This window comes from Dromiciops gliroides, chromosome 3 (assembly GCF_019393635.1).
Source record: "Dromiciops gliroides isolate mDroGli1 chromosome 3, mDroGli1.pri, whole genome shotgun sequence".
NCBI classification, from domain to species: Eukaryota; Metazoa; Chordata; class Mammalia; order Microbiotheria; family Microbiotheriidae; genus Dromiciops; species Dromiciops gliroides.
In genome coordinates, this window is record NC_057863.1 from 657,831,925 (window position 1) to 657,845,103 (window position 13,179).

The 13,179-nt window shown below is 62.6% G+C and overlaps 3 protein-coding genes and 1 long non-coding RNA gene across 7 annotated transcripts; 2 read left to right on the forward strand and 2 right to left on the reverse strand.

Annotated features, from left to right (window-relative positions):
- Positions 1 to 425: 425 nt before the first annotated feature.
- Positions 426 to 6,054, reverse strand: TMC4 (transmembrane channel like 4). The gene is made up of 15 exons (XM_043992636.1): positions 5,919 to 6,054; positions 5,132 to 5,357; positions 4,781 to 4,926; positions 4,473 to 4,705; positions 4,056 to 4,192; positions 3,759 to 3,906; positions 3,338 to 3,505; positions 2,991 to 3,154; positions 2,764 to 2,890; positions 2,430 to 2,527; positions 1,917 to 2,100; positions 1,642 to 1,772; positions 778 to 933; positions 600 to 678; positions 426 to 514 (listed from the first exon to the last, which is right to left on the reverse strand). The coding sequence occupies exons 1-15, from the start codon at positions 5,971 to 5,973 to the stop codon at positions 446 to 448; spliced, it is 2,121 nt and encodes a 706-aa protein (XP_043848571.1). The 5' UTR covers positions 5,974 to 6,054; the 3' UTR covers positions 426 to 445.
- LOC122746741 lies at positions 551 to 2,976 on the forward strand. Its single transcript, XR_006355567.1, has 3 exons — positions 551 to 697; positions 1,659 to 1,758; positions 2,828 to 2,976. It is a non-coding gene; the product is annotated as an uncharacterized LOC122746741 (long non-coding RNA).
- A 141-nt stretch (positions 6,055 to 6,195) lies between the features above and the next one.
- On the reverse strand, positions 6,196 to 11,578 carry MBOAT7 (membrane bound O-acyltransferase domain containing 7). Of its 4 annotated transcripts, none has more exons than XM_043992644.1 (8): positions 11,462 to 11,578; positions 9,879 to 9,958; positions 9,626 to 9,755; positions 9,224 to 9,350; positions 8,608 to 8,752; positions 7,511 to 7,874; positions 6,967 to 7,143; positions 6,196 to 6,849 (listed from the first exon to the last, which is right to left on the reverse strand). In XM_043992644.1, the coding sequence occupies exons 2-8, from the start codon at positions 9,952 to 9,954 to the stop codon at positions 6,438 to 6,440; spliced, it is 1,431 nt and encodes a 476-aa protein (XP_043848579.1). In that variant the 5' UTR covers positions 9,955 to 9,958; positions 11,462 to 11,578; the 3' UTR covers positions 6,196 to 6,437. The 4 variants fall into 4 exon arrangements, with proteins under 4 accessions (XP_043848579.1, XP_043848576.1, XP_043848578.1 ...); XM_043992641.1 differs by lacking the exon at positions 11,462 to 11,578 and adding an exon at positions 10,333 to 10,489; XM_043992643.1 differs by lacking the exon at positions 11,462 to 11,578 and adding an exon at positions 10,294 to 10,417.
- TSEN34 (tRNA splicing endonuclease subunit 34) lies at positions 10,859 to 13,020 on the forward strand. The gene is given in 4 exon segments (XM_043992646.1): positions 10,859 to 11,233; positions 11,447 to 11,631; positions 11,633 to 11,931; positions 12,677 to 13,020. Coding segments are annotated over 4 exon segments (915 nt in total). The 5' UTR covers positions 10,859 to 10,990; the 3' UTR covers positions 12,865 to 13,020.
- Positions 13,021 to 13,179: the final 159 nt, after the last annotated feature.

Genomic DNA, 13,179 nt, shown 5'->3' on the forward strand with positions numbered 1-13,179 from the left:
CGCCCCAGGCGCTGATTGGTTGAGAGGACCCGGCGTCCCAGGGAGATGATGAGCAGTCGCGGCTCTTCCTGGTAGCCCCGCCCCCGTTCCGAACGCGGGCAATCGATTGGCTAGTCTCCATCCCGCCACGCCCCACCGAATTTCTCCGACAGAGACGCGCTTAGGGGGCGGAGCCGAGAGAACGGGAAGCGCCGAGGGGATGAGGCTACGTTTATTAAGAGGGCTTCGGCTCGGGACCTGCCATCCAGGGCCGGGGATCAGGCGACCCTAGCACCCCCCCCCTCCTTGCCCGAGTCCTACAGTTGGACCAGGAAGCGCCGTCTCCCAGTAGTCCCCGGGACACTTGTGCCCCAAGGCCTCATGGGATTTGTAGTTTTCGTGCCTCGCAGCGCCAGCGGGTGAGAGCAGGACTGAGCCCCCGGCAGCGGGACCTCCGCGGCGCGGGTCACAGGTCCCGCTCTTCTCGGCTGAGCGCCACAATCCTCTGGGCCAACAGCACTTTACTCTCGCTTTCCTGAGGACAAGGGAGAGAGGAGCGAATGAAAGGGGAGACGACCCCCGGCTAGCCCGCTCCGTCCCGTCCCTTCGCGCCCTCTCACCATCTTGATATGCCCCTTCAGCTTGGAAACCAGGCGGCCGTAGGAGCTGGCCAGTGTCAAGGTGTAGACCATCAGGACGCTGGGGGAGAGTTGCACAGGTGCATTCGATTAGCGAGGCAGGAAAGGGGGCCCGGGTGTCGTCTCCTCCAGGCCCCTGCCCCGGGTGTCCCTACCTCACCTCGACAGCAGCATCAGAGGTACAGCGAAGCTTAGGGTCCCCAGGAAGAAAAGGAAATCCCGGGCACCCCGGGACAGGCCCTCGATGGCATTAGTTATGGTAGCCCAGATGTTCACTTGGCCCTGGAAGGGGCCACACAATTTTGACGGTGGGATCCTAGAAACGGGTCAGAGTGAATACAGGGACAGAATCCATATTGGGGGGAGGAGTGGGTCAGGGGTTGTACGGCAGAGAGCACGAGATTTGGAGTCTCGGGCCTTGGGTGTGAATCCCACCTCTATAACTGCCTTCTCTCGTGGTTGCGAACCCACCCCTGCCACTGTCTTCTATATTGGGTGCGAACCCCACCCATCACTGCCTTCTCTATTACGATTATGAATTTTGGTGAGGCAATTGGGGTTAAGTGACTTGCCTAGGGTCACACAGCTAGTAAGTGTCAAGTGTCTGAGGCCCGATTTGAACTCAGGTCCTCCTGACTCCAGGGCGGGTACTCTATCCACTGTGCCACCTAGCTACCCCATTGCCTTCTCTCTTGGGTGTGAATCCCACCTCGCTTACTGCCCCCTCTGAGCTTCCGTTTCCCTCTCTGTCAAATGGGGAGGAGGGTAAATTCAGGGATCTCTAACATGATATCCCAGTTCTGGTTCTGTCCCTGACACGGTGGGTGATTTGGGGAAACCCTTTTTCCTTTCCTCCTTTGTAAAATAAGACTAGTCTCAAAAATTCAGTGACTGTTGGGAGCTCTTTTGGGAGACTGACTCCCACCTTGCAGGGTTTGGTGCTTACAAAGCACCCCTGACAACGACAAGCTTTTGTGTGAGGGGATGGACCAGGGGTCTAGGGGAGGCAGTCCCCACCACTCACACAAAAATGCCATACAGCACGGGGATAGCCGAGATGGCCAAGCCCAGGAGCAGCATCAACGGGAAGAAGAAGTTTGCTGTGGAGGCCCGGAAGGTGCGAGAGGCCGGAGAGCAGAAGGTGAAGAGTGTAAACTGTAGTGGGGGAGAGGAGTCAGGGGACCAGAGGCATCCACACTGCCGTCCCATCCCTCGGGATGCCAGCACCCTACTCCCCAACTCCTTCCCATTTCTGGCTGCCAGCCGGCCCCCTTCTCCCCACTCCAGGCGTCCCCTCACCCTCTTTAGGTAGAAGATGAGCAGCAATTTGGCTGTGTTGAGCAGCGCCAGGAGGGGGCAGTAGAAACCCCCTACCCAGACCAGCGTCTGCCCGTACACCAGCCCCAGCACCTCCTCAGGGACCTGGAACTCCATGGTTCCCAAGAGACGGCCCAGAGGGCCCCCGCACATACTACCCAGGAGTCTGGAAAAGAAACAACGGGAGAATCCTGTTCAAGGCTTGCTGACGTCCAGTCCCAGGTTTTCCCTTCAGCTCCCATGCTTGCCATGTCCCTGAGCTGGACACCCAATGGCATCTAGCACTCCTCTAAATGCTCCGCCCCCACGCAGTCCTTCCAAGCACGACCCAGTCCCAGCGGGGCGGGGTCTAATGGAGGGGCGGTTCCCATAGAACGGATGGAAGTAATGGATTTCTGGAATTGAGTATTGGGGGCCGGCCAGGAGAGGGAAAGGGGAAGAAATCTCAGGGGAGGGGAGGATGAAGCTTCAGGGGGCAGTGAAACTCAAACGTACTTGCGCGGGAATTGAACCAGCAGGGGGATGGCCAGGCAGGTCAGCAGGTCAAACAGCAGTAGCTTGTACATCTCCTGCCCTACCCGAGTCTCCCAACACTGGGAATGGGGTAGGGAATCGGTCAGGGAAAACCCAAGGCCTCTCTCCCCTTCTTGTCCCCGCCCCCTCGGGGACCCCACATCCCTGGTCCTTGTCCCCTTGAAGCTCCAGGTGTCTCTTCCCCTGGTCTCAGCCCCCTGGGGACCCGGGTATCTCTTTCCCAGGGCCCGCCTCGACCCCTCCCCAGTTCCAGGAGTCCCCAGCCCTGTCCCCTTCTCTGGGGTCCTGGCATCACCGGTAGTTCCTTATAATTGTAGCCGCAGGTGGTGCAGGCCTCAGCCTCGGGCTTGCCCCCACAGGTGATCTGACTCCAGAGGGATGCAAGGAGGACCGCGAGTGAAGCCAGGCGGAGAAACACGGTCCTGGGTGGGGGTAAAGGAAGACAGAGTGTGAAGTGATAGCAGAGCCCAACCCAGGTGTCTAAGGCTGGATCTGACCCCAGAGCCAGTCCCTCTGGGCTACCTGAGAAGGAGGAGCTGGACCTGGCGGCTCCGCGTGTAGCCTTCTAGGCTGGTGAGAAGGCCGAAGACAGGAGGAAGGATAAGGTTAGCCGTGGATATGAACATGGATGGCAGATAAGCGACCAGCAGCTTCAGGATCGGGTTTGCCTGGACCACAGGATCTTCCTGAGATGGAAGAACGGGGCTGGGGAACAGACCTGACCGGCTGACCGGTCCCTCCCCTCAGGGCCTCAGTTCTCCCCAGAGCGTCCCACATACCCCGGATGCCAGCCCCGACACCCCTTTTCCCCCACAGCAGGGGCCCCTGGACCTCGTCTGCTGGTCCCATCCTTTCAGTCTGGGCCACACCTGCAGACTCCCGGTGGGGTCCGTGGCCCAGTAGACCCCGTAGAAGGCTGCCCCGAGCAGAACTAGCACCAGCAGGTTGAGCAGTGTCCTAGTGGCCCACAGGCCGGCCCACTGTGCCCCCGTCCGGGCTTCTGCGCGCCTCCTCACCGAGGCCTCCTCCAGCTCCACCTGTGGCAGAGCCCGGGAGAACAGACCTCAGGCGCCGGGGCTTGGGAAAGCCGGCGAGCCCTTCCTCTCCATTCTAGGTTCCCCGCGCCCTCAGTTCTAAATTCCTCCAGTCCAAGCCCCGGCCCGCCCCCTCATGGTGCGCCCCCTCCCATGCCCGTGCCCCACCCCTCAAAGTTCTAAGCCCCGCCCCCGAGCCGCGGCTTAGACTGCTAGGCCCTGTCCATGGTCCTGCTGTCCGCGGCCCTCGAAGCACCTGCAGCTCATAGCGTATCGCTCGTCTGCGGAGCTCCATCCGGCTGGTGCCCTGGAGTCCGAAGTCCCAAGCGGAGAAAACACGGTGGCTGTAGCTGGTCAGAGCCCCAGATTCGCTCAGCAGGGTCTGCTTCAGTCCTGACACCGACCTGGGGGACAGCAGGCGGCGAGAGTGGGACTGGGCCTGGGGGACTTCCTGACCCTGGGAGGGACCGAGAGTGGGGAGCGGTGCTGGGGAGGTGGGGCCTCGGGAGATTGGAAAGGGAGGTCTGGACCTTCGGTCCTTGGGAAGTCCTACCTTCCGAGGATCAGGAGAAGGCAGAGAAGTCCAGAAACAAATGTGGACAACAGGTAGGCGACTGGCAGCTGGAAGGTGCCACCAGTCAGACGGACTGGGTAGAAACCATAGAAGAGGGGGGACCACTCCAGGTGACCCTGGGAGGAAAGCAAGGGGTGGGCAGAAAGAGGGGAAAAGGCCATTGGTGGGGGCAGCACAGAAGGGGAGAACCTAGGAACCAGGAACCTGGGTTTGAGGCCAGAGTGCACTCTGCCTGATCGGTGACCACTGGTAGTCCCCTTGCCCTCTGACAGCCCCGATTTCTTTTGTTGTAAAATGGGATTGGATTCATGGTGTCTTTCTGCTCTGAAGTTCTTTGGTCCAGTTCTAGGGGACAGGTGCAGGAGTTGGGGTGCGGCAGCACAAGGGGATCCTTACCTCTCCAGAGAGCAGGTTGGTGAGGTGTGTGGAGTAATCCACAAGGCCCTGGGGCACAGGGTTATAGGGGCCACAAGGCTTAGGGACCCCAGGTGAGGGTGGCCCTGGGATGGGACCCAACAGGAGGAGAGGCAGCAGGGTCAGAAGTCCTTGGAATAAGGCCCCCAGAATGTTCAAACCCAGCAGGAATCGAAGGAGTTCAAAGTAGGACTCAGTACCTCCCCCATACTGGCCTGGAGGGAGGAGATGGCTGTTAAGGGCCCTGTGGTCCAGCCCCCCCTCCCCCGTGTCCTGTCAGCCCCACTCACCCCCAATCTTCGTCAGTGTGGTCCTCCAGGGCACTAGCATCTTTGGGGCTCTGGCCAAGCGAGCCCAAGCTCGGCTCAGTAGCAGGGCCCCCCTGGATCCTTGAAGGCCTGACACTGGCCTTGCTGGCCTAGCTGCTTGAACCTTCCTGAGGAGAGGTGAGCAGGGACACAGCGACTCAAAAAAAAAAAACAACCCAGATGCAAGGGGGAGACGAAGAAGTGCCAGGCGGGGTGGGGGGGGGCAGGAGGATTGAAACCCCACCCCTCAGAGTGGGTCGAGGCCGGGGCGGGGCTGGGAGCAGAAGGAGGTGAAGAAGCGAGGCAGAAGCTAGTTTAGGGCCAGGCTCTCACCACAGAAGCCGTTTGGCCTCTATGGGCCAGGGCAGCTCTCGAGGGGCCTGGGACTCCGGGGGCTCCTCTGGGGATGTCTGGGGGGCAGTTTGCCCCTGCGGCCGCTGCTCCTGCTCACTCTGCTCCAGAGGTGGCTCTCGGTCTCCCCAGGGAGGAACACCAGGACCTCTGTATCTCACTGTGGTGGAGCTGGGAAGCTCACTAAGTAGTGCTGCCAGTGACGGGCCTGAGGGGTTCCGGGAAGAGAAAGGACAGGGAGGCTCAGGGTCTCCAGAAAGGGCCCTTTTCCCATCCTGATGTGTGCCCTTCCAGAGGAGGGGAGGGGCTCTCGCATCCCCTCTCCCAGCTTGTGTCCCCAGGTGACCCCGGGGACCTGTCAGCCCAGCCTCCTCAGGGATCCCTGTGTCCCTTTGCCAGTCCCTTCCTTGCCCCACTCCCCTTCTCTTTAGGCTGATACTGAAGTTCCTCCCCTGGGGGAGGCAGACGTCCCCTTCCCCAGGTCTCTCAGGATGCTGAGGATCAGCTTCTCCTTGGGGAACCAAGCGTTCCTCCCCCAGCTTCTTGTTTCTTGTACCTAACAACCCTACCCCCCAAAACTACCCGAGGTTCTTTCCCCAGACCCCCCCCCTCTGGGGACACTAGCTCCCCCTCCCCCATCAGGACTTCACCCTGGGGCTCCGGGCCACTTCCTTCTTCCTTGGAGAGCAGCCTAAGGGCAGAGTTTGAGGTTATAGCTTCCCTCTCATTCCTTTCCGGGGACCCCCTTTCTCGGCTCCCTGCTACCAACCTGGGCCCCGACTCTGGGGGAGCCAGTCTTCCCCAGACCCTCCTCGGGCTTCCATTATTGTCTCTGTCTCAGGGGCTACAGCAGGGTAGGAAGTCGGAGCGCCCAGGTAAGACCAAGGCGGGGCCAGCCCTTGGGGCCCCTGGCGCAAGGCCTGATGGGGGCTGTAGTCCAGAGCTCACCTTCCTGGCAGAAGTCCTGCCCCTCCCCACTGACAAACAAAAGGAGACGCCAGGCTGGGGAAGCCGCCCCCTCCCTCCCAGACAAGGACCAACACAGCTTTTGTCCAAGGCTCTTTATTGAGAAAATTAAAATGTCCCCCCCAAGGAGCCGGCCCGGGGAGGCTGGCTGGGGGTTCCCAGGAATAGGGCTCTCCACGCCCTACTCTCTCAGGGAGCTGGGGCCGATGCTCTTGTCCCTTCTGGGATCTAGACTTCTGGGTCTCCAGCCCCCTCTGCCTTCAAGCCCCTCAGGGATTCTGGGGTCCCCTCCAAGTTCGGGGAGCTCAGCCCCACGGGGCCTTCATTCCTCCCGCAACTTGTCAGGGGGTGTGGGAGACTTGTTTGGGGGCGTCTTGGCTTCAGCCCTGGCGCCCCCTCCCCTGCGGCCAGGGCCTCCTCCCCCCAGGGCCAGCCCCAGCGCCAGGCCGGCCAGGGCCAGCAGGTGGACGCAGAAATAGACGGAGGCCCAGTACCGGAGGGTGTCCTGCAGCGAGAGCAGGACGAAGCCCATGCACATGTAGTCATAGGCTCGCATCTTCAGGAACCAGTGCACCCAGTCCCAAGCCTGCTGGGCCTCCGGGCCAAGGCGGTTCCGCAGGCCGGACTCCAGGCAGCCCTCGGCCGCCAAGCACAGGGGGATGGTCAGAAAGCTCAGGTAGTAGCCTGGGTGGATGCCGTGCCAGTAGGCACTCAAGAGCATGGTCCAGGCGCTCCTGGGGGGCGGGGGCAGGAGTCAGGGGTGCGGGGGGGCTCTCTTGTCCCCCCCAGCACCAGGGCCCCTCTCCCCCTGCCATAGTCCCTCTCCTGCCCCCCCCCCCCAAACAGCTCACCTGAGCACATAGGAGTGGGCTGGAGCGCTCTTGTAGACGTACTGAGCCAGCCACCACTGCACCGTCATGTTCCAGTACCGCATCCCATCCCGTACTCGCACACAGAAGTCGGTCCCGTGACAATCAATGTTGCGGATGGTCTCATAGTCATATTTGGTGGCTGCTGCAGCTTCCGGACTAGAAGAAGAGCCCTGGGGTCAGGAGAGGCAGCTGACTCCCCTTCCATGCCTTCCAAGGGGACTTGCCTGGGGCCCTTTCACCACTAGTTCATGTGTGTGGGGGGGATCGTCTCCTGGCCAGCAGGTCTGGTTCTCAGGGGAGAGTGAGGCCCTCATGGCTGCCAAGGGCGCCAGACTGCCAGCCTGTGCAAGGTCACTGTGGCCAAGGGAGGCCCACATCTTTGCAGCCGCCAGAAGAAAGAGCTCCAGGGACCAGAGCTGGGCAGGGCCAGGGGTGTTGAAGAGTGCCCTCCTGTGGGCACAGGATGGATTGAGCTTTCCCAGGGGCCATGGCCCCCCCCCCCCCCCCCCCCGGGGATGCTGACCTGTCTGGGGCAGGGTAGGGCTGGGTGGGGCCACCCCCGGCCCTCGACTTGGCCCCCACAGGGTAGGCCCCGAATCCGGCAGCTATGCAGCCACACTCAGCCGCGATCCAGGCCACGTAGAAGCGCATGCGGAAGGCAAAGAAGACGGGCACCATGTAGAAGAGACGGAACGCCAGGGAGCGGTCATAGAAGGCGTCCTCCCGAACGGCCTCCAGGGGGAAGAGCCAGGAGGATAGCAGGAAGAGCAGCCCAAAGAGGGGAGCCGGCCGGGCCCGCAGCAGCAACGGCTCCCAGCTGGGCACGGCTGCCGCTGCTGGCCCCTGGTGCAGCCAGTCATGGTACGTGCGGTAGCGGTAGAAGGGGCCTGCAGGGGGAGAGGGAGGTCAGGGCACCAGGGACCCTCAACAGAAGAACGAGGGCTGGCGACTCGGGCCCACGGAAAAGCTCCAGCGCTCTTCCCACTCTATAGAGAAGGAAGTGGAGGTCATGGCCACACAGCTACCCGCTGTGCCAGCTGGGGCAAACGGAGGCCTGTCAGGAGAGGGACCAACCACCTCATTTTGCCAAAGGAGAAGCCAGGCCCATGGATGTTAAGTGACTTGCCTAGGGCCCCTGGGCTGGTAAGTGTCCCAGGCGGTGGGATTGGAACCCAGCTCTTCCTGATTCCCCATTCAGCACTTTAGTTGTTAGAAGTTGACAGGGAGGCATGATGAGACAGCAGGTGTTCTTAGGGGACCACAAGCTCAACATGGGTCAGCAGTGGGATGTGGCGGCTAGAAGCTAATTTGACTTTGGACAACGTTGGGGTCATTTAAGGAGGACACTGAGAAGCTAGAGAGGGCCGGAGGCAGGCCTTGAGGATCAGCAGAAGGGCCTGGGCCTCTGGCTCTCCTTTGGTGGGAGGTCAGTGGGTCCTCTTTGGCCCCAGGAGCGTCTATAAGGAGGAGGCCCCGCTAACTGCCTCCAGAGGTACCCAGGTTCCCCTAACTTGAGGTCTCGGGGTCCCCTCCTAGTAACCGAGGTGACAGCCGAGGACAGAGGCCACATGTGTGCCCCAGAGGCGAGTGGAAGGCTGGTGCCGGGCAGGGGCTGCTCACCGGTCAGGAGGCCCACGTAGCAGTAGCTGTAGCTCAATGTCTGGGACAGGGAGGGCATAGCCAGGAGCTGTCCCACAGGCAGAGGCTTCGGGGGGTCTTCCTTCTGTGCCCGCAGCTCCTGCACCTCGCTGGCGAGGCTCACCAGCTGGGAAGGGGCACAGTGTCAGGACCGGGCGCGGTGCTGAGGACACTCTGGGCTGGGGTCCCTGTGCTCCAGGAGCTCCCGGAGATGGTGGTGGTGGGGAGGGGGCAGCGGAAAGAGCTCAGGCTTTAGGGGCCGAGGGCTTGGGTTCAAATCTGCCTCCAACCCTTACAGTCTGGGTGGAAGTCTCTTCATCTCACAAGGCCTCAGTTTCCTCATTTGTAAAACAAGAAGCCAGACTGCAGGGACCACCAAGTCCCTTCCCGTCCTAGCCTGGGTCCAGAGTCAAAGGAATGAGAAAAGCCCAGCTCCCAGCAACCCCCAGCAAATTCCTCTGGGGACTAAGAACTGCAGCCTGTGGGCCCTGAGGGGCCAGGCCAAGGGAGAGGCTGCCAGGGTCACCCGCCCAGTGGGCTCCTGGGCAGTGGGTGGTGCTGAGGGTGCTGGGAGCTACGTGTGGTACCGAGGCCTCACCTTGAGCGTGAGCAGCAGCTGCAGGGCATTGGTGAAGGGCGTTGGGGCCGGGAGCCCAACGACGGTGACCATCCGGAAGAAGAGGAGGTAGAGAAAGGTCCAGGCCAGTGCCAGGGAATGGCAGGACCTGCCCAGAGGAAGCAGGGGAGAGGAACAGAGACACAGACAGAAAGATACGGTGCTGCGGTGACGCCGCACTCTTCCCAACTTAGGCACAGAGACAAAGTCAGGAGCTCAAAGGGGAAGGGCTGCCCAGCAGCTCCAGGCCTAGAACCCGGAGCCCCGGGGGTCCATGCCACCGGCACCAGTGCAAGAGGCAGAAGGGGCCTGGAGACGGGCCTGGCTCGTTGGGGGTGCGGCACCAGCCTCTCCGCCACAGAGGGGTCAGGGCCGGCAGGTTACCTGGGCCAGGTCTCCATGATGATCCAGGTGCCAAGGATGGTGACCAGTGAGTGCAGGGTGTGGGGCCCACAGGTGAGCAGGGTCAGGGCCACACCCAGCCCTGCAGCTGCCCATTGCTTCAGCCCGGGACCTGGAGGGGAGCAGCAAGGGCAGTCAGGGGAGGAGGCCCTTCCTCGGCCCCCACCTGGAGGCCCCTCGGCTCTTTCCTTCCCCCACCCAACCCACAGACCACAGAAAGGGGAACCCAGCTCACCGGCTCTCTTAAACAGGAAGCCAACGGGGATGGAGATAAGGAGGATCACGAGGTACTTCCACTCCTCGGGAGTCATGTTTCTGGCGGGGTAGGGTGGCACCTGAGTGACCCAGGCATCCCCCTCCCCAACTCCTTAAGGGGCGAAGATGTGCCCTCTCTCGAGCCCCTAAGGTGCCCGTGAGCATCTCTCCCCCATCCCCTGGAGAGCCCCGAGCATCCCTTCCTGGGCTGGAGAATTTCTTCCCCAACTGGCAGACACGCCCCTCCCCCAGCCCTAGGCTCCCCGCCCCCATCCCCATCCCCCTTCCCTGCCCCAGCAGGTCCCGGGCATGCCCTTCCCCCAGCCCTGGGGGGCCGCGTACGCCCCTCCCCCGTCTCAGGCGGCTCTCCTCCCCCGCCCTTCGCTGAGCCCCACCTGGGGTCTCCGGTCCCGTCCCCCGCTACCCCGCCCCACCTGCAGCGCAGCGGCCCGGCTCGGACTCAGGCCCGAGCAGGAGCCTCCCTGCCCACCCCCAGCGGCTCCGGGCCGGCTCGCCCCCTCCTGTGGCCGGCCGCCCCTTCCGGATCCGGGGAGGAGCCGTAGGCGCCCGAAAGAGAGCCCCGGCTCGGGAAGCCTGCGGCCGGCCAGGGCCTGGCAGGGCGGGGCTGGACGGGAGAGGGCTGGGGGGCGGGGCTCCGGGCCCAGCGCCGGGAAGGGGGCGGGGCTGAGCCCAAGGACCCGGCATTTGGAAAGGGGCGGAGCTAAATCCTGAGCTTTGGGAAGGGGGCGGGGCTGCAGGAGGCCGGCTTCTAAAGGGAGAAGGCTAATGAAGGGGCGGGGTCAGGGACAGAGCATTCGGAAAGGGGCGGGGAATTAAGGCGGGGCCTTGGGTAAAGGGCGGGCCTGCTGGGTGAGGGGCGGGGCTGAAGCCCGAGCCTCGGGAAGGAGGGGGGAGATGCTGAGTGCTGGGCGGGGGCAGGGAACGAAGGCGGGGCGTTTGGGAAAGGGGCTGGGCTGGGCCCGGAGCGTTCGGAAGGGGCGGGACCGGAGGCAGAGGGCGTAGCCGCTGGACACGTGGGCGCCGGAGGGCTCGTAGGAGCCGGGCAGTGGAGCTGCTGCGGAGCCCAGATCCATGCTGGTGGTGGAGGTTAAGGCCGGGCAGGCCCTGGTGTGGGGCGCCGAGGCGGCGCAGACGCTGCGGGAACGGCTGGGTGTGGGGGGCCGGCCCGTGGGCAGCCTGGCTCGGGGACCCCGGCAGAACGCTCGCCTCGGCCTCCCGCTGCTTCTGTTACCCGAGGAGGCCCGGCTGCTGGCCGAGATCGGCGCCGCCACTCTGGTCACCGCCCAGCGTCCGGATCCAGGCCAGCGGGCCCAGGTGCCCGGTGGAGAGTGCGGGGCCGGAGAGACCCCGGGGAGGGGCCGGGGCCTGGGATCCTAGGACTCTGGGAACCTGGAAGCCTAGGACCCTGGGGGGGAGGGGGCACGGGCGGGAGAGCCTGGGACCCTGGGGAGGTGGCAGAGCCGTGAAGCCAGGAGCATCCGGGTCCCCAGTCTCAGCTGAAAGGGCCCCTCTTGTCCCCTTTCCCAGGCTGTGGCTGCCTACCATCAGGAGCAGGAGTCTGGATTCCGGGAGCAGCAAGCCCTGGCGTCGGAGGCCCGGCAGAGGCGTCTAAAGGACCTGGCGGAGCACATTGCCGAGGGCCGGGCTAGGAAACAGCGGGGGCCGAGGGAGGCGGAGCAAGGAGAGGAGGGAGGTGAGGTGGGGGGGGCCTCTGGGGGCGGGGCCCGGAGTGCCCGAGCAGAGCTCCAACTCTCCCTCTTTGGTCTCCCCTCCCCGCCAAACAGGGTCGCAGCCCCCTTTCCCAGAGACTGCAATGCTAGTCCAGCTACCCACAGCTCGCCCTAGACCTGCCTGGGCCAGGCCCCTGGACTGGCACCATCCATCCCCAGATTGGCCTCATGCTGGAAAACCAACCCATGAGCTGCGGTACCGAGTCTACAGGGACCTGTGGGAAAGGGGCTACTTCCTCACCTCCGGGGGCAAGTTTGGGGGTGACTTTCTGGTCTATCCAGGTGAGTTGGTCCCCCCTCCCCCAGCACCCATTCACATGTAACCATTTGTTCTGCATGGAGTTTTCATGTCTGTAATATATATATTTATGGGGGGGCAGGAGTCTGGTCAACAAGTCTGTCTTCTCTTGCTTCTCTTTCTGATCTCCTTGAATTACAGAGACAGGGCCTGAGGCACCCCCACCCCATAAAAATCGGTTGGGGAGTAGGTCTGGGGTAAGAGAATAGTGCTGGCCCCCCAACTGAAGGGGAGCAGGTCTGGCAGTTTCACCCCAAGCAAGGCCCTTACCTTTTCTGGGCCTCAGTGTAAAATGGGGGTGGGTGGGGGGCTTTGGGAGAGGATTTGGGCTTGATGCCAAAGGAATGAGCCCTCCTTGGTGGGCTGCAGGCAGGGACTGGGCCACTGCTGTACAAGAGAGTGTGTGTTTGGAGGGGGGGCACACAGGCCCCATCTGGATCCTGTGACTGGAGCAGCGCCTGCCTCTTTGGCTCTGGTGCCCCCTGCCACCTCTGCTTCTGGCCCCTTGGACTCTTGATTCTTGGCCTCTGGTCCTCATTCTCTTTCTGAGCCTCAATTTCTCCAGGTGTCCTGAATGGACCTTAGACTCAGCATCAGCTCTGCTTTTGTCTTCTGTCTACAATCTGCTTCCTCACTGGTTGGGGTGGGTGGAGGGAAGTTTGAGAAAACAGATGAAATCTGGGGGTGTCTCCTTCCCTTGCCTCATTCCTCCCTTCTCCCCGACTCCAGGTGACCCTCTCCGCTTCCACGCCCACTTTGTGGCTCAGTGCTGTGCCCCTGGAGATACCCTCCCACTGCCAGACCTTGTCTCTGCTGGCCGCCTTGGGACCAACGTGCGGAAGACCTTACTCCTCTGCTCCCCCAGGCCTGACGGCTCTGTGGCCTATACCTCCCTGCAGTGGGCCGGGCTGCCGTGACCAGAGACGGAAGGGGGAAGATGTCCTGGTCTGAGCCACTGGATGTGGCTCCTGCTTCCTCGACTGACCCCTGGGCCCCTTGGGCTGGGCCAGGATACCAGGAGAGGGGAGGGTCACCGTTCGCTGTTCGAGTGGAATAAAAACCTCTGGACAAGCCAGAGCCTTTGGGGTGTGGCTCTCCTGGGGCCACACCCTCCCTTTGGCCTGTCTTCTTTGGTGGAATGAGGATTTTAAGGAGGGAAATCCTCATTTTACCAGGGGCTCAGAATTGTGGACTCTCAGTCACCAAACAAACAGAAGGAACAAGATGACTGG

Coding starts and splice junctions, on each gene's coding strand:
- TMC4 (XM_043992636.1), bottom strand. CDS start 5,973: ATGGAAGCCCGAGGAGGGTCTGGGGAAGACTGGCTCCCCCAGAGTCGG. Junction 3,907..4,055: donor CTTCTCCTGATCCTCGGAAG/GTAGGACTTCCC, acceptor GCTGTCCCCCAG/GTCGGTGTCAGGACTGAAGC. Junction 3,155..3,337: donor ACCCCACCGGGAGTCTGCAG/GTGTGGCCCAGA, acceptor CTTCCATCTCAG/GAAGATCCTGTGGTCCAGGC.
- MBOAT7 (XM_043992644.1), bottom strand. CDS start 9,954: ATGACTCCCGAGGAGTGGAAGTACCTCGTGATCCTCCTTATCTCCATC. Junction 9,756..9,878: donor CTTCCTGTTTAAGAGAGCCG/GTGAGCTGGGTT, acceptor GCTCCCCTCCAG/GTCCCGGGCTGAAGCAATGG. Junction 6,850..6,966: donor GCCCACTCCTATGTGCTCAG/GTGAGCTGTTTG, acceptor CCCGCCCCCCAG/GAGCGCCTGGACCATGCTCT.